General features: G+C 36.2%; 1 protein-coding gene across 1 annotated transcript in view; it reads right to left on the minus strand.

Moving 5' to 3' along the window:
• Window positions 1–20,355, minus strand: part of GBE1 (1,4-alpha-glucan branching enzyme 1) — a 137,626-nt gene that overhangs the window by 44,058 nt on the left and 73,213 nt on the right. Inside the window, exons 8-11 of the mRNA XM_014253563.2 lie at window positions 8,894–9,009; window positions 8,044–8,171; window positions 3,489–3,587; window positions 785–895 (exon numbers count right to left, since the gene is read on the minus strand). Of these exons, the coding sequence (XP_014109038.2) occupies window positions 785–895; window positions 3,489–3,587; window positions 8,044–8,171; window positions 8,894–9,009 (454 nt within the window). The remainder of the gene's footprint in view (window positions 1–784; window positions 896–3,488; window positions 3,588–8,043; window positions 8,172–8,893; window positions 9,010–20,355) is intronic.

Genomic DNA, 20,355 nt, shown 5'->3' on the forward strand with positions numbered 1-20,355 from the left:
ATATCAACCTCTATAATATAAAGGAAAGCTTGGTTACTTAAACAAAGTATCAATTTTTTAATGAAAGGCTTGAAGTTGCTAATTTTACAATTCCCTAATTATGTGTTTTCTGAAACACAATTTCTGAATTATGTATTTCTGAACCCTTCAGAAATAAGATTTAAAAAGATTATGGCAGACAAGTGTCATCCAAACTCATCATTACGTTTTTGTTTTTCCATACACAGAACTATTACAACTGCTGTGCTTTGAACCAAACTGTTACAGAATATTTCACTTAGATCTCAAAAGAGGATGTTTTCAATCCTTACAGAGAGGAAAGACTTTCATGAAGGGAAAAGTCATGAACAAATTTCTTAAATTGGCATACTGTTTATGCTTATCAGAAATAGTGTTCCAGTTTACTTAATGGACACAGGATTTTCAAAAGCATGGATTAGACACCTTCCCATGTTCTGTGGCAGGCAAAACAAGAATCTACGATTCATTTCTTAAAAACAAAGCAAATATTACCCACACACTCCAGGGAGGGTTCTTTTGCTAAAATGAAGGATCATAAAATAAAAACACAGCAAAACAAATTAAACAAAACAAAACAAAACCAAAAACAAAAACCCCAAACAAACAAAAAAAAAAGAGCACTAGTCCAAATCTACCCATTTCTGAAATTCTTGTCATCCTCCTCAACTCCTTTCTCATTAAAAATAAAAAAAAATAAACAAAACACCAAACTTCTAAACAAGATCTTTTACTTGGTTATGAACAATAAAACAGCTGAAGATACCTGGTCGTGACTCTCTGCATAAGCAATGTATTTTTCTTCATACCGTCTGTTTGTTAATGTATGCACAATATTGCCCATATTCCAGTCTTCATCTTTCAGCTCCTTAATTATCTACAGAAATAAAAGAAAGATCACTGAAAAGTTGTTTTAACTAAAAGCAAGTTGGAAACTCTCCAAGATGGAAGCTGGAATTTCCAATGGCCTGTGAACTGTATTCTCACGCTCCCAAGTTTTGAAGTGATGAGCTTTCTCAGATAATCCAAAGAGTTGGGTTCTTTTCTTTTCAATTTAACCACATAAATAAAATACCTAGAATACTTTGTTTCTCCTCTACTTCCCTGGACGACAGGCTTTGCCATTTATTATGTGAATCCTCTGATACAGTGGATAATGTGATTGATAGGACCTGCAAGAGATCACTGCACCAAAACCAAGGAAGAAATATGTGGGCACAGACCTACCTAAAATGTGGTTCACATTTTCATGAAATGCAACCCTGGGATATGGGAGCTTCCAAATAAAGCTTAACCACTGGGCAGTGCAGTGCTACCTCCTGATTTTTAGCAATTTAAATTGAATCCCATTAACAGGAATTTTCTGCCTCATATCACATTATTTCCTTCCTCTGCTAAATCTAGCTCAATCTCAGTGTTAGTTTGTTCTTTTTTTTCTACACCACTTTGTGGACCTCCATTGATCACTACGACTTAAATGCATAAACGCAAATATATAGACATAAAAACAGAAGTGATAAAAAGGCAATAGCACCAAGATGGCCAATGTCATGATGCAAAATTTAACATTATAATTGTAACTCCCCATGTCCTCCTAAACAGTCTTTTTTCCCTCCTTTCTTTGTTGATTTCTTTAAGTCCATGAATTCTGGCTCTGAACACATCAAGGTGCCTATGTAGCATCATATCACTTACTACATCTATCTAGAACCTGAACTAGTACAACCACTGCTGTGACAGTTTATCTTTCTTTTACAGATTCCCCAGAATTAGTTCATGGAATCTCATGGAGATTCTTCAGTTTTCAAACTGATTTTAACAAGTTTGACTAGAAGATTTCCTAGTAACAGGTATGTACTTAAAAATGGGAGAGAAATGAGAGTAAGCAGTCTAGGAGAGTTTGATAACAGATGATAAACTGTTTATCTAAATTCTCCCTTCCAATTATCTAAGCTTTTTTTTTTCCCCTTCAAGAAATGTGGTAACAAACTCTGGCATCATGTCTTTCTCTAACTCCATGTTTCTACTGTGGTCACTTATTTGCAGTTTCTTTGGCAAGAAGCTTTCTGCCTGCATCACTCTAAGTTCTTGTACAATCTCAATCACAACTGATTTGCACTCAACAGCCCATCAGTGTTCCACGCTGTCCCATGCCAAGTACATGCTTAAGCTGGAAAAACTGACATTTTCTCCAGTTCAAGAACAGAATTTACTACAGCACAGTTATGTTTCCTAGCCAAATATTGTGAATTAAATGAAGCAGACCATATCAGAGATTGCTAAATTAGAATGTAAATCTTTTGCACTTGCAAAATTCTACAGTCTTTTTTTCCCATGTAACATGAACTTGGTCACTTGAGTTTTGCTTACCTATGAAATTGCTTATCTTGCCTGCCCTGAAGTATGATAAGGAACAAAACAAAACAAACAAAAAACCCAAATTACCAAAACTCCAAGAAATCAACAAACATCCCAATTAGGTATTTATTGTTAAAAAAACGAACCCTTACTGCATTCCAGGACCTAAATGTCTAAATAACTCATTCCAAATTTTAATGATGGTGTCTCAGAAAAGCTCTCAATATCTTCTGAAATGAGGTTTGAAATCTGTTTTTCAGTTGGTCATCTACCTCCTAGTTACAAAATTGAAAGATGATGAAGGTAAGCTATTTTTTTTATTTTTCTTAGCTACACACTATATTTAGTGAAGCATTAATGATCATATAAAATATTTATTGTTTTTAGATCATCATGACAGCCCAAATGATTTGGGTGTAATCTTCTGTCTAACTGAAAAACTTTCTCTAAAACATCAGTAGAAGCCTTTTCAGATCATTTTATGCCTTTCCTTGTGATGCTCTATATTAAGGAAAAGATGATATAAATCCTTATTGTAGTCAGAATTTATTAATATTTACAAATTTATATTATTCCTTTTCGTAACCCACCCACACCAACTGCAGGTGTTTGTGTAATTCACCTAGGTTTTGCTTAAACTTTCAGGTCTATTTATATTCAATGCCAATTTCTATGCCCAGTGTCAGGAGGGCTTATTGCATGTTTATGGAGTGATTTTTTATTGTTTGTTTTTTTTTTTTTATATTTATATGCATTTGGTTAACTTTTTATCTACCTGTTCACATTCAATACAGATTACACATTCTACAGCTGTTGCAAGATAAAGGTCATTTCAAAGAAATTGAGCTTATGTGTATTGCACGAAGAAAACAATTATCAGCTGGAATGTGAATCCCAGCTCCTGAACTTCCTCACCTGAAACCTACATAACATCTGACAGCTCTCATTTCAGCCTCTAATACCTGTGCTCAAGCCTGTCAGAATTTATTTCAATAGCATATTAACACAAGAGAAAGCAAAACTTGTCAGTGGGCTTCAGAAGTGTTTATGTGTATGCAGTGACAGTGAAACACCCCACTCTGAAGAGCAGAATGTATTTTTTAAGTTCTCACCTGTATCCACTTATCTGGAATGGCCATGGCAAGTCGATAATCAAAACCCCCTCCTCCCTCTGCGACAGGCCGACAGAGAGCTGGCATTCCAGAAACATCCTGGAACAGATAAAACACCCCACAACATAAATTCCACAGCATTGCAAGTATTACTGCATATTTTCCACCATATCATAATACTGATATACAAACACTCCATAAACAGCTTCACAGATTGACCTGGTTAAGGGAGAAAAGAATAAATTTAAATCAGCTATTACTGTACCCAGATGTGCTGTTTGAATGTAAAAGTTACAAAGAAAATCCTTATGACTTTCCTCATCAAATATTCTATCTCAGAATATTTTAATTGAGTAGATATTTGAATGGGAAGAGACCTCAGTAGATGCAGAGTTTGAAATAATTAACTCTCTTGAGCTCCAAGTAATCAATAGAAAGTACAAAGCAGTCAACAAATGACAAATTAAACCTTCATTTTGTTTATTGATATTTTGCATACGGAATGGCATAAAAAAAAGTTAAATATAAAGTATGCTAAGGAAGAAAAATACAATCTCTATTCTTTTCCCAAAACCAAACCTATTGATCCAGTTCTGGAAAGTGACATGCTCTTACTGCATAATTTTCCAGTTGTATATTGATGGAAGCTGACTATTCTTAAATTTGTAATTCCATGCTCTCAAAATATTTTTTTCACTGTATTGTAGAGCAATTTTACCATGCAGCATTCTTTTCTAAAGTTATCTGGACAGAAAATGCAAGTCTCCAATAATTGCAAAATATCCATCAGTACTCAATTTCATTAGCTTTTGTGGGGGAATGGCTTCTCACTGACAGCGGTTATGGATTAACAAACACCTCTTGCATCTACACAAGAGAATTTATGGAATTAATACTGACTAGAACCAGGGCTTAATTAGGAAGCTTATTCTGATTTGCTGGATCCAATCCAGTTTTCAATCCAATTGCTGCACTGGAATAGCAAAAAAGATATTTACACTTCAAGTCATACACACATACACATACAGGCATACACAGACACTGACATAAGGGAGGAGATCAACCAGATCACCAGGCAGCTCATGGATGGCATCCCAGGGGTGGAAGGCAGGGCTGCCATCCAGAGGGACTGGCTGGAGGAATCAATCAGCAGAAATGTCACACAGAATGTCACCAAGTTAATCCGACCCTGGGATGAGCCACCTCCTGCATCCATACAGGCTGGGCCAGCCAGGCTGGGGAGCAGCTCTGCTGGGGAGGAAGGGCCTGGGGCTGTGGGCCAGCAGCAAGCTGAGCTTAAGCCAGCAGCCTGGCCTGGCAGCAGGGATGGCCAGCACATCCCAGGCTGTGTGAACAGCAAAGCTGGGAGATCAAAGGAGGGCGTTATCCCCCTTCAGCCAGCAGCCATTGGATCACACAAAACTGCACCAATGTTCCACACGCTATAAAAAACAAACAGTGAAGTGGAAATTCTTTACAAACTGCTGGATGTGATGAAAAATTAAACAACTCTCCTAAATCAGTCAGAAAGGATAGACTCAGATTCTTGGTCTCTAGGTTATACAGGTCATGATGATATGAAACAAAAGCCTTTTTCTGTAATGCCATGATGCTTTCCTGGAGAAGGTCAAGTTTGAGATTTAAGCAGCTCCCATATACTTTAGTCACAATATTGAAATCCATATTTTTGGGAAGTAAAATTCCAAATTTAACAGTATTTGTATCTGTCTACAAATTTTAACTGGGAAAAAAATAATCATAGATAGTTTGTTTAGTAGATCTTCCATCAAATGTACTTCTACCAGGAAACTTCCTAGCCTGGTACAGCCCTCCGACTACAACCCATTACTGATCTTCCACACAGGGGGCAATGAACTGGCACCACATGATCCAAAGGGGATCAAAAAGGACTTCAGGGCCTCAGGACAATTGGTAAAGAAAGCTGAGGCAGAAGCCCTATTCTCCTCTGTAACTCTAGTTGAAGGCAGCAACACCAAAAGAAATAGATGGACTGAACCTATTCATGCATTGCTCCATGGCCGGTGTAAGTGCTGAAATGTTGGGAACGGAACTAGGTATGCTGGCTTCAGACAGGAATCCCATTTCTCAGTGATGTCTGTGGTAGTGATGTCTTAAGCAGTTTGAGTGGGCCCATGGGAGTCTCACAAGGTTTAAGAAGACTCAAGCCCAAGGGGCTGCACCTGGGCTGGTGCAACCCCCGTTATCAATCCATGCTGGGTGTGAACAGATCCAGAGCAGCCACTGAGAAAGACTTGGGGGTGCCGGTGGGTGGGAGGCTGGATGTGACTAGTCAGTGGTGCTCTTGCAGCCCAGAAATCCAAATCTGTCCTGGGCTGTATCCAACATGGGCAGCAGGGCAGGGAGGAGATTCTGCCCCTCTGCCCCTCTCTGCTCAGACCCCACCTGCAGGGCTGCATCCAGCCCTGGGCTCCCAGCACAGGAAGGACAAGGAGCTGCTGGAGCCGGGCCAGAGGAGACACCAAGGTGATCAGAGGGATGGAGCAGCTCTCTGCTGTGAAAAATGGCTGAGAGAATTGGGATTGGTCAGCCTGAGGAAAAAAGCCTTTGTGGTGACCTAATTGTGGCCTTCCAGTACCTGAAAGGAGCCAACAAGAATGACAGAGAGGACTTTTGGTAGGATATGTGCTGATAGGACAAGGGGGAATGGCTTCAAAGAGAATTAGGTTTAGATTAAATATTAGGGAGAAAGTCTTCACTTGAGGGTGGTGAGGTACTGGCAAAGGCTGTCCAGAAAAGCTGTGGATGCCCCATCCCTGTTCAAGGCCAGGTTGGATGGGGCTCTGAGCAAGCTGGGCTAGGAACAAGGTGTCCCTGTTCATGGCTGGGAGTTGGAACTTGATGATCTTTAAGGTCCTTTCCAACCCAGGCCATTCCATTACACTACAATTAAACAGCTAATTTCAAAGCATTTGTGCAGAGCAAGTTTAAAAAGATCTGCATATAAAAAAAGAAACATAGCATACTGTTTCTTTGCCTGTTTGTATTTATAATACTTCAGGCATAACGATTTTACTTAACACTTTTTCTTCCCATTCTAAAAAACTTTAATCACTGCTTTATTTAGAAGAACAAAATGAAAAATAAGCATATACTCAGTAACACCTAAAAAATTAGCAATTACTAAGACAGTGAATATACAGAATATTAAAAAGCTGTAAAATCATCAATTAATTACATTAATTAGGGAATATATTATAATTAGTTATGGCCAGAGAAAAACATTTTTCTCACATGGCACTGATTCTACAGGCAAGCAGACATTCTTCATTGCCTTTTGTAATTTTCAATTATGTCAATAGTTTCTCCTTCTGAAATTCTCCTTTAACCATGAAGCACATTGATCAATTCTATGATTCATGTAGCGACTTTCTGAGGCAGAAAATTATGTATTGAAAAAGAAGCAGCTTGCAACTTAAGCAAGAGAAACCAAAGACACATCTTACTAAAAAAAAACTGAAAAAAAAAAAAAAGAACTCTTAGGTCAGGTAATACAAGACAGCTAAACTCAGAATTTCTTTGGTAGGAATGCTTATGATCTAAGGTTGCCTGGAAAATTAACTGATTCACTTTCAAATAAGCCTACAGCTCAGTGAAAATACCTCAAGTTTGCTACTGATTGCTCCCCAGATGCTGTTTTGTTAGCTTGTCATTTAGCTCTTAGCAGTGGCTGTCTATAATAGAAACTTTACTGTCAGTAAGAAACAAAGTTAAGCAGTATTTTGCTTCCTAAAGATAAAAAAAAGAGCTCTTAAGCATCACAAACCCTTTTATTAGAAATCCATATAGTCCCTAATGATATCAGATAGATCCCACTTTTAAAGAAATTTAATTATTTAAACATAATTTAAACAGAAAAAATCCTCAATGTTTAAATTATTTTTCTTCTGGATAAAGACAAAATATCAGCAAAAATATGTACAGAATTTTGAATGCCTGGCTGCTTCATACTCTTAGAAGCTCCATGTGCCAGCAACATTTTTCAGTCAAAAAAATTGATCTCAATCAACTCAAGTAATATAGTCTATTTACTCCTTTAGAAACCTGGAGAAACTTAGTAATAAATTTAAATTAGCCTATATAGTCAACATTTATAAGCTTATTGCATTTAATTTGAAAGGTAATTGTCAGATATACCAATATAATTCAAAATATGCAAAACATCATTAGGGCTGTTAATCTTTAGTACCACAGAGCACTACTGACTAATGGCTATCATGCACAAGTAATAAACTAATAAAAACAATTCTCATTACAAGTTCAAGGTGATGAAGGAAAAAAAAAAAGAAAAATAAATCACCACATTAATTAATAATCTATTAATGCAGAGAAAATTCCCAGAGTGCATATTCAGGTTGTTTTTCCCCACCAGGCAAAGTCTGTCCACTAATTAATATTTTTCAGCTCATGTCACCGCTTGAGTACCCAAAGTGTGACTTGATAATTAACAGGAAATTCACATCCTAAAGCAAACTAATCAATATTAATGTCACTGAGGATGGCAAAATGATCTTACCTCTGCTATGGTTATGCATTCTGGGTGCAAGGTTTTAATCATGTGATTGGCCAGCATCAGGTAACACAAAGCATCTTCATCCACATGTAGGCCAAAATACTCATTGTAATCTCCACTGAACCCTGTGCCTAATAAGACAAGAAGTTTTAAAAACCATAGTCAGGTTTTATTTAGAAAACAAAGGTATTTCACACAGTGTTTGATTTTATAAGCACAAAACGTATTAATGATTTTTCCATCTATCCTCGTATCAACAAAGCAAGAAAATTAGCAAATCTGGAACTTTTTGATTATTCACAGAATATCCTCAGCTGGAAGAGACACATCAGGATCACTGAGGCCAACTCCTGGCCTTGCAAAGGACCATCCCCCAGAATCACAGTTTGTATCATCCAGGTGTTTTAGGAATCTTCTGAACCTGCTTGTGCCAGCTGAACTGTGCTCCCACCCAACCATCCACTGTGGCACTCCCACCAGTTTTGCTTATGCCAACGGTGTCAAATCCCTGGGACTGGGTTAAACTTTGAGTTCCTCTTGTTTGTTCCTCATGCTGCATGTGTTGGTACAGAAAGACTTCCAGAAAAACTTTGGTTTGTTGTAGCTGACATCTTGTGAAGAAGATTGAGGGATCTTCCTAGTGCTTCTGTCCTCAAGTTTTGGGTGTGCCATACCATTGTACATCACTAGCAAGCCTGGTTTTGTCCCTTTTCCCTTCCCACCCAGTTTCAAGCTAGATAAGCCCCTCTAGCTCCTGTGCTAAACCCCTTTTCCCCTGTGAGAAGCAGTGAACTTTCCAGCACTCTGCCACAGGAACAGAGCTGCAGCAGATCAGAGCCGCTGAATCGCTTACCAATGCCGTGATGGTGATACAACATAGACGTAACACCGTCAAACCGGAACCCATCGAAGCGATAGTCTTCAATCCACATCCTCAAATTAGACAGAAGGAATCTCAGGACTTCCCAGCTGAAATAACATCAGCATAGTTTATTAAGCCTTAAAAATCTTGGGATCAACTAGAGTTCCTTATACTATGTCCTCCACTTGCATGTGTGGTACTTGTACTGTACATTTTATTATTTTAATGACTTCTTCCCCGTTTTTCATTAACCATTCCCTAAAGTTTGTCTTTAAGTCTTTGCCTTTTTACTGCACAAAATCTTAAGATTGGAGATAGGAGGTTAGTAAAATCTGTCAGCTATCTACATAGACATCTAACAGGGTATTCTCTGAACCCATATACTATATTTTACTACCCATACTTGCTGGTGTAATTTTCCTTTTCTCTCTAAGGATTGTTACACTCTGGGGGAAAAGATGTTATAGAAAAGGAAATAAAATTTTATTTTATGATTTTATAGATTTATTGCAAATTTTAGGCATAATTGCTGTTGAAAAGCTGCTTTCCCAATTAATGACAAATCACATGTCACCAGTAGAATACCAAATCACCTACTATGTTGCAAATTTACACATTTGAAAAGTAAACCAAGGGGGAGTTGAAGAGATATATTTTGAAATTCAGAACAACGGGAATGGGATATAACACACACACAAACACAAAGCATGGAGATGAAATCAAAATATAAAAGAGATTCCAAAATGAACAAGGATGTGGAAACATTCAAGAAAAGAATTTGATATTAAAGAATAAAATAGTTTCATGAACAGTTTTCCTACTATTCATCACCTTCTCTCCCTGGGCACTGGTCTCTGTAGCTTCAAAAGACACACACATCTTATTTCTACTGTCCACCTTCCAAGGCACAGCCCTCTCTGACACCCTCATGTGCATCTCCTGCAAGCCACAGCTCTAAAGAGCTCATCCATCTCATTCAGCCAACACATGATGTAGTGAAACAGGCTCACATCTTCAACACTTGTCAATGTTACCATTTCTCTCTAACCAATTTCCCAAGATAGCACAGCTACAGCCCCACCTCCTACCAAGTTTCTGTTCAGAGAAGAGCCCAGGAGCAGGCAGGGTCTCCCCAGCCACCCTCTGCTGGGTGAGACAGAAGGGATAATGTTGCATAAACCACACCACAATTTATCTATGCACATGGTAGGCATAGGGTAGTGAAGGGGACCCTTCCTGTATTTCATTTAACAGATATCAGAAACAGTAAATTCAGGAAGGAATTATGACACAAGGAATAAACCTCATTTTGATAAAACAAATGTCACCCACTTTCCTTCCTTCAAGAAAACTTCTTCATATGAAGGATGCTTTACGTCTTGAGTATATGGCATTAGGGGAAAAGATAGGAGGCTATGGACATGCAAAGTCAAATCCTGATCTCACTAAATAGCCAATTCTTATTATTATGTCATAGAATTATAGTATTTCTCCTTCTTTTTGCATGCACTGCACAGAGATACACGCTTGGGCATATAAAGACAGATATAGTACCAAATCAAAACCTCCAAATTTAGGAAATGTGAATCACCTCACTGTGAATTCCCTCAGTTCAACACCATTCCTGAGCGTGCATTACATGACAAGATTTTTTTTTTTTTTTTTTTTTTTTCCATTGCTACACTCCTCTGCTTCAAATCATCCAATTCAGAAGTTAACACGACACAAGGAAGATCTCAGGAGCTTGTCTGAAGAACCTTCCATATATTTATTATTTCTCAGGTGAGATGGTTTGGAGCGAATGAACAAGATTGAGATTGCTCTGATATTGAAAGGGTAGAAAAGTAACAAAAGTCCTACAAACTGGCAAACTGGTCACAAAAAAGCAATTTTGTGCAAACGTTTGCTGTATCTTTTTCTGACTCAGCATGAAATTCACAGAAAGCTATTTCCTGCAAGCCAAATACTGTGAGAAAAGAGCACAGTATTTTAGTAAATAAAAATAGTATCTCACACAGAACTAAGATAATGCATGTGCAAAGAGAATATTAATTACAACAAACACCATCCACTTAAAAGTTACTTCTTCTCATTACAAAGTGCTTGACTTTATAACCCTAAAGTCGTTAAGATGGTGAAGAGGATTTGTACATTTGTAAAACATATACCGAAGTCTCAAAATGGATAGCAAATGCAATTTTTTCCACCCTAGTTGGCACTGAAGATTGATCTTTGGGAAAAGATGGAGAACCAGTATGAACATAAATTGTAATGACTTTTAAATGAAAAAGTGACAACAATAAGAACAAACAAGATGAACTTGTTGCACCAAAGTATTAGAAAATCAATGAGATCAAAAACCTGAGTAGGAGCAGCAGATGTTTTCCAAGCATCTGATTGCACATGGGAGAGAAGATCATAAATAAATAAATAAACAAATAAATTTTGGATTTTAGTGTAAACTTGGGAAAAAAATCAGCTTTAGGGTAATATTTTAAGCAGTATATCCTACCATAAGCATTTTAAGCAGTACTACCAACCATGCTGACTTTTAGAGAGACAGCTACACAGCTCCAGAACATGAGCCAGAATAACAGATTTTTTGAGACATGCAAATCACACAAACCATACAAAGGTTCATTTTTTCATCCAAGTCAATTTGTTCATGGGAGCAGCAACATTAGACATAGAAATTGACAGAACAAATAACTTTGAAGAAAGCCAGCAGAGGGCAAAATCGAAGAGGCATAATTCAGACACATTTACCACAGAAGCAGTAATTCAGGAGGATTTCTAAAACAGTACTTTCTTGTATTTTACACACAGATATGGAAACAGGATAGAATTCATTACGAATATAATTTCTTCTGGAAAAAAGCCATATATTAAGTTATGTCCTAAAAATCTCACATTTTTGCATATTACAAAATTGAGAAGGTTCTTTCCTTGCATGCATGATCAAAGACAGGAAGGTTATGCTGTGTCATCATTAAGGAACAGAATGATTTACAGAGTAAGAAATCTAAGTAATGCAGAATTCACTCAGACATTCAAAACAAAGAAGGTCTTTGTGGAGAAGTATTGCTGGATTTTTTTCTTCTCACCCTTGGAGCCCATAGCTCATTTATTAAAAACAGATTTCTTGTTTGAAAAAGTGAAATGAGCACATCTACCTAGATGACCTGATTTAATGTGGTGATGAGAAATTTAACAACTTTCCTATACTAGGTCAGCAGAAAACATGTGAAATTGCTTACAAGACACACTTGTTACTTGCTTTTTTCCTCTATGCTAATAAAAAAAGCAAAATAATGATTCTCCATAAGCATTTTAAATTCCAGTCCGTGATGAACATGAAATATTGAGATGCAAGCAATGCATTTAAACCAGTTAATTTTGTCACTATGGACAAAAAATAATATTGGCTATGTCTAATACAGTTTGAAGATGTAATTCTTGAACCATATTAATGTTGACCTTCAGGAATTGCATTTATTACTATGTACTGGAGAACTGCTGACCTTATAAGAATCTAGACTTTTATGATGATATACCTGTTTCAGTTCTTAGGGCTTAATTAACTTAAAACATAGTAGCACTGAATTTCTAAATCACTATTTCTCAAACTACCCCCAAACACTTCAATAGCTGACTGGTTTAAATTCAATCAAAAAATTGCTAAACAAAGAAATTTGCTTTCAGTCTAATGAATACATTGCTAACTATAATGCTAACTTTCAGTGAATCTGGTACAAGTTGTTTTATGGCTTAAACATCTAGATATAATATCTTGTTTTTTCACCACTGCTTATGAGCATAGAGCAGTTTCCCTGCTACTCAGATGCACTTTGATTAAAATTATACAAAAGGGTAACCAGTCTTACCCTTTTTTACCTGTTTTCCAAACAGGGTATGAAAAGTACTATGAAAATGTCATGAGAAATCCAAGTGAAAGGACTATTTTCAAATTTTGAAGCATTTGTTCAGTAAAGACCTGAAGTTCTTTCACAAAGTAAATCATTGATTTCTTTTAGGTAAAAGTTAATAGCGGTAAATTAACTGGATGCAGGGTTACACAATTACTTCTCTGCCTTTTTGTGGGCAAAACTCCAACTCCTCATAAACCACAGACAAATATACATATTATATGTGTAATATAGAGAATCAGAGTGTGGTTTAGGTTGGACAAGACCTCTGAGACCATTGAGCACAACTATTAACCGCATCGTGTTCACCACTAAACCATGTCCCTCCGTGTGCCACATGCACACATTTTTAATGTTACTGGGGATGGTTCTTCCACCACTCCCCTGGGCAGCCTGCCACACATGCTCACCCTTCCAGTGAAGACATTTCTCCTGATATACAATAAAAACCTCCCTTGGTGCAATTTGAGGCCATGTCCTCTTGTCCTGCCACTTGCTGCCTGGGAGAAGAGGCCCACACCCCACCACGCTACACCCTCCTGTCGGGAAGTTGTACAGACCAATAAGGCTCCCCTGAACCTTCCTTTCTCCAAACTAAATAGTCTGAGTTCCCTCAGCAGCTTCTTACAGGAGAAGCAGTTTGGCATTACAAATATATATATAAAATATATGTGTGTATGTATATATTTATATATATGTGTGTATATATATATACATACATACATATATACATACATATATGTATGTATATGTATACAACACATGTGTGTATATATATACACACATATATACCTATATATATGTATATGTATACAAACACACATATACATATATATGTATATATACATATATATACCTATACATGTGTATATATAAATATATATAAAATAACAATACTAATATGTATTAGACATAATCCACATTATGTCTGATATATTTACACTTTTCTTTTTAAAACTTCTACTAAGCAGAACACTGATTATTTTGTCGCTTTTCTGGCTTGGTTTGGTTTGCTTTGAGAGCAAACAAGAGTAGCAGCTTTGAAGATGCACAGGGCTTTCCATTTTAGTTAAAATTACAATTCTAGAGTGCCACACCAGACAACAGGCCTTCTGGAACCATTAATCCTGAACCCCATAAGTCCACTGCTATGTAGGGAGAAAGCACTTTTATTTTCAAAATGCTGTAAACAATATAATAGCACTCTGCATTTATTAGAGTTACAGACCCATATTCAGCAATTACTTTGGGAAAATGATTTCTTCAAAATAGACACATTGTTTATTCATATAGAACCAGTAGCTGTGAAGTGTTCGTGAGAGTATTTTAACTTTTTTCCCCTCAAAATTCTACTTCCTCTGTTGGAACAAAGCAGTGCCATCCAGTATGGTGAAACAAGCTTTTCCCAATTTTCAATTGCTTAGGTATTTGATCAACTCTTTGAAAAGACACCTCGTTTTAATTGTGCAGGTTAATTCTGCACCAACTCTTTCATATTTTGCCAATGAATTAAACATGTTTATGAATATATTCACATGGCTTTCCTGAAATGCCATTTGCACAAAAAGGAATTTTCTCCTCAAATGAACTATGGACTATATAGGGGTTTAAAATAACCTGCAAGTAAGCAGCAATGTCCTAGGCTTACATTTTTCTGGATAGTCCTATCCACACTTGGTAAGAGTAAACTAACATCAAATAAAGCATTCAGTTATTTGCCTTATAAAATGGAAGCAGTAATTCAAATACTACTCAGCAAAGGTTATGTTCTGCAAAATGTGAATATAAGAACAGCCTTGGAGGCAAAGCAGGTGGGTACTTATTGTAATGAAATTTAATATTCTTGATGCTTTTTGCTCAGTTGGCTTCCTGAGGTAAATAGAAAAGTAAAAAAAAAAAAGTAAGTACTGAAGACAATTACCTGAGTTTTAACAGAGCCCGCAGGGCATACACATTTTAAAATAGAGAAAGTATCAAAAATAGTATTACAAAATGCTTTTAAGTGCTGATAAAGCCTACATGGATTTCAGTTCCAATTTGGATAAATTAGCATTTGTCCCACTTATATTCTACCCAAGTAAATGATGCACTAATAAAATACAAATCTTTAAGATTATTTAAAATTCTGTTCTCCCAAAATAAACTTCTTAGACAATATTAAATTTGTTTGGCCATACAATCAACTCTGCAAATTAGTAAACAAAATTTGATGTTGTACAAAATACAACTAAATCACATCTTTAAAGATGTACTGTCAGAATTTGCATACAATTTAATCCAATTCATTACTTCCATTATTAAACAGTAGCTTACTGTTCAACACCAAGTTTGCTTTCAAAATAAGTCTAAATGTAGTGCACAAATAGCTACAAACGATTATAGATCAGGTGACTTTTGATTTTAAACAGACCATTATCCTGAACTTTACCCAGAAAATGGCACCAGACTTGAGATGGGGACTGGTAAAAAATCAAGTATCAGGGGAGATTAAACTACTATGTTGTGAGATGTTTTTTCTCCCCTGAAATAGTATGCTATTATACACGTACAAGAATACAAAACAATTATACTCAACTTTCGTTATTCCCTATATAGGAAAACAAAATTACACTCAAAATCAATTAATTCCTTTAGCAGTGACAAAAATATTAACTACCTGGCAAACTGTTAACATTTTCAAGCTCTATTTTCTCACAGCCATTAAAAGCCTGAAACAGTGCTTTCTATAAACCTAATTTCATTTTTTACTTTGAAATACTGGTTCCCTAATTTATGCTCATACAAGTGACCTCAAAGGGACACTGAGAAGGTGTCTGGTTCACACACAATAACATTTAAAGCATTTGTATTGTGCCTGTATCTTCAAAATGCAAATAACAAACTGGTTTGATTTGAATTCAGGTGCATTTTTTTCCTAATGGTAATGAATAGCAACAGGTATTTAAGAAGCCAAGAAGCAGAATTCTTTGCAAAAGAGAACATTTTGAAAAATCCTAAATAATAGCACTAGAGAAGTGAAGCAAGACTAGACCTTTGCCCTTGAGACAATTCCAGCGTTAGTACAAACATATCATCAAAAATCTGCTATTTCTAAAAGTTAGAGAAGAGTGAAAAAGGGGCAAACATTTTACTGACCTAAGACATCATCTTAAAAGATATTATCTGAATATCCTTTTACTTTAGACCCTCAAGACACCAGCACACTGAATACCTGAAAACTTAGTTGCCTGTCTGTATTTTATTGACCAGAAGTCTATCCTTCCCTTCATCCCAACTAGGCAGTTGGTAGCAATGACAAATCTACAGAAGGATAAGAACATTTTAGGATGAGTGAAAGTGTTCATTATCAGTCAACATCCAGAACAGACAACACAGGAAGCTTCTGAGATACTGACTCCATGTCTTGAATGGTAATCTACTGATTTCTAACCCTGGGGAAGCAGGGGCTAAGGGAAATTCACTCTTTATGTTAATATTAGCTAATACAAGGCTTAGATTACTTCCTCTCATGCTTCCAGATTTTATCCTCAGCATCAGCAATTGTTCTGGATGCAGTCTAAAATGTTCCTTTCAGCACTGCAGGATGAGACTGCTCAGTTACGTGACAGACCTTGGCTTGGAGGGCAGAAAAATTTGTACAATGAGTTATTACCTTCACAGAAAAAAGCATTTCCAGTGGAAAGCTCAAAGAGCCTGAAGACTGTCTTAGATCATCCCCAGCACAAGATTCAGGGAATCTGCAAGGGGAAGCAGCCACCTGGCAAAGCTGACCCAGGCACGCAGCAGTCCCCGTGCTCTGAGTAAGCACAGAATGCAAAGCTGGTGCATTTGCACAAACCAGCACGAGAGATCTGAAGCACAGGGTTCATATTAAATAGGAATCCATCCTTAAGCACAGCATAGTATTTCTCTCTTTGCTGCACTTTTTGAAGTTACATTCTTCAGAAATGTAATTAAAGAAAGATATAGCTCAGATTGGGCTGTGCCAATAGAGTTCTGAACTTGCAAATACATTTTCTGTATGTTTCATAAATACTTTTTCATCTAAGAGACCTGAAAAACAGGTTTGTATTCAAAGACACCTAGTGTTTTTAATCTCAATTTCTTACTAGATACTGCCATTTCAACTATATAATTTGTACTTCATGAAGATAAATATGAGAACAATAAATACATTTATGATAGATTGTTACAGTAGCTTTGCTTAGTAAAATACATGGAGAAATTATTATTTGAATCGTCTTGGGAATAAATACCTACAATATAATTCTTGTATTAATTCACAGCTATACTTTGTTTTCTCCATTATTCTATTTTTCAAGCATTATGCACCTATTTTAAAACCTCTTGTGACCTGAACGCATTTTAACATACTATCTTTCTGTAACCACCACATTTGTAAACTCCACAAAAGACAGGGGGGAAAGAAACTGTGCCAAAATGCATTCAGTTGTATTCCCACTAATTCACTGAAATTAAATTGTGACAATGGAAACCTCAGAAAGTATCTTGAAAATATGGAGAGAATAATTAGTGTCCTTAAATAGAAATTACAAAAACCATATTTAACTGCCTACAGCTTACTTACAAAGTTGTTTAAAAACAACACATTCCTCCACATTTGAAAAAGCTTTGAGTACTGTATTTACATTTTTAAGTCAACAATGGAATGGCAACTCACACAACAAGGCAATAGAACCCTTTGAAAGTTTTAAACCAACTTCTGTTCCTCTAAGATAACTGGTTAGTGCATGAGAACTTGTACAAAATCACAGAACACAGAATGATCTTTAGGGATTATCTAGTCACAACTGCCCTGCAGAGGGCAGAGACACCCTCAGCTTGGAGTCCTGTGCAACCTGAACTTAAACATTTCCAGGCATGGGGCATCCACATGCCATGTCTCTGGACAACCTCTTTGGTGTCTCATCACTCTCACCATGAAAAGTTTTGTTCTTATGTCCTTCCTCATGATCTAAACCTACCCTTCCAGTTTAAAACCATTGCCCCATGTCCTGCCACCAGTGCCCTATGCTGCATCTCTCCCCTCAAACCACACAGTTTGGTGCTATCCACAAAGTTCAATCCCAGTAAGTTCCTTAGGGACACCACTTGTTACTGATCTTCATTTGGAAATCTTAATCTACCAGTGTATTTCATGCATTGGAAGTGTCTTTTTTTTTTAACAGTAAGGTCTTTTACTGAAATGCCATGATTTTTTACTGAAATGAAATCAACTATTCCTACTACAGATATCCTCTATTTCAGAACACATTTCAGTGCAACTATTGCTGATACTGGCTTATGTGGTAGCAGAATGACACCAACTTTTAATTAAAATATTCCTAAAGTGGAAACTTCATAATCTTATAGAAAAAAAAAATTCATTTTCTAGACCAGGACAGAACACAAAGAAAACTAAAGCTAAAATTCTCTGAAATAGTTTAAAACAAGTTTTTCCTGGCATATATTGACAGTCTAGCATTGCTGGCAAATGAGTTCCTCAAGCTCAGACTTCAATCAAATGTTTCTGATTTTCCAAGTTTGGGTGAGGATGGCTCTGTGTTAAGAGCAATTGCTGATGAAACCTACAGAACATTTCCTCTTTCCAGTACACAATTAATGAGTTTATAAGAATGCCATTTTACACTACTTTCTGTAAGTCACTACCTTTTTTAGCCAATTTGTTAGCTGGATAAGGATTAGAAAGAACATCCAGCTGAAAGCTGTTTCCCATTTCCTGACAGACATTCAGTTTCCTCCCCAATTGACCTAATGACAAAATAATTACCTTGAAATTTCTTATAACAAAGTCAAAGTAGATTTTCATCTTTTCCAATGCCCTTATCCAAGATAGTGGTGGCAAAGGAAGCCTGGAAACATTGATAATGTAAATTTTAGTGTCCGTAGTAGATTTTTTTCCTCTCCAAAAAGCATTCACTTTGTGAATGGCCTACGCATCCACCCTAGAATGGTTATAATCCCCCAGTTTGTAGTTCGAAAATTACAAGATTTTAGATTTCAGGGTAGTGAATAGTCTAAAAATCCAGGGTAATAAACACTAAACACTCAGTTCAGAAAATGGGGAGAAATAGTAGTGGAAAGCTTTTGGGATATTTTTTTCTCCAGTGTTTGGCTAATTACTCCACTGATTCTTTGAACACAGAAACCATGAAATCTTAAAGGCAAGAGTTAAATTTCAACAAGAAAAAGGGAATTTTACCTAGTCATTATCCCTAAAACCAACTGTATATATAGCATTTTAAGAGATTATGTAATTTGGTTCCTTAAGCACCAACTTTTGGAACTTGCTTCTAAATGTCCAAGCTAAGTCCATTTAAAACTAAACAATTAAAAGAAATCTGTTATATTTAAATGACATAATTCAAACAAGAAAAGTTTTTTGGTTCGTAGCTGTGGCTACATTTAGAGATTTAGCACATTTACAGTCACAAAATGTCATTCAAGCAAACTTGACAGTTGAAGCCAGTAAAGTATATATATTTCCTTTGTGTGAAAAATTCTATTATTGTTATTATTTATTATCTTAATTATTTATCAGCCTGACTAACGTGGTGTCATAATAAGTGAAACAATAACTTAAGTGTTTTTTTCCACTTTTTCTTCTTTGTTTTTTCTTTTGCCTTTGGAGGAGAAGGGAAGGGAGGGAAGACAAGGGGGAATTTAGCACTGCCTCCACCTGCTTGCAAAAGGTCAGGGTATGAAAATGTAACACTGTACTCACAGGGATGATTTCACTTTTGAGTTGTGGTTTAATAAAAAATTGATTTTTTTCCTCAAAAGACACCAATTTCTCTATTACTCTACTGGAGAACTGTCTTAGAAAATGCAGATATAATACTAATAATAAGCCTGTGCTAAAATGTGTTTTAAGATATCATGACCTAATCAAAGGTGTGCTACACTGCAATCAAAATGTTGCTAAATACAAATTGCAAGAGGAAAAAGCTGATCACTCTAAAGCACTGGAGAAAAAAGGACAGAGCCAATCTCTCTGAAGTTTTGTGGGTTAAAAACACAGGGTGTAGAGTAACTTCTTTTTGACAGGGAGAAAGGAAAATGGCTTCACATCATGAAATGACAAATTCTATGGTGTTTACATAAATCCCTGCAGCCATGAAGAAGCAATCTTATGTGTTTATTTAATCAGGAAAGTGACAACAGTCATTACTTTACTTTCTTCACATATCTTAAAGGAATAAAGAATAAAAATAAAGACTGCAAAGAGCATTCTTCTCTTCATTGTGAAGCTTTTGATAAATACACTCAGTTAAACACTCTTTGTGCAATGACTAAATATATTATAAATACAAAAAAATCCATACTTTTACTTAATAATTCTTCAGAGAACTTCATACTCAGCTCTTTGTTTGAACAAATTAAGTCATCTCCTACAGAAAAAATTACTAGAGCACATAGTAGTGACTATGGATGTGCTTTTTCATTCTTGTTTATTTGTTCACATGTATCTATCCTTAAAACTACACTTGACAGGACTTAATTATT

Source organism: Pseudopodoces humilis, chromosome 2 (genome assembly GCF_049639895.1).
Source record: "Pseudopodoces humilis isolate 2021_Gansu_Grassland_sample_001 chromosome 2, ASM4963989v1, whole genome shotgun sequence".
NCBI classification, from domain to species: Eukaryota; Metazoa; Chordata; class Aves; order Passeriformes; family Paridae; genus Pseudopodoces; species Pseudopodoces humilis.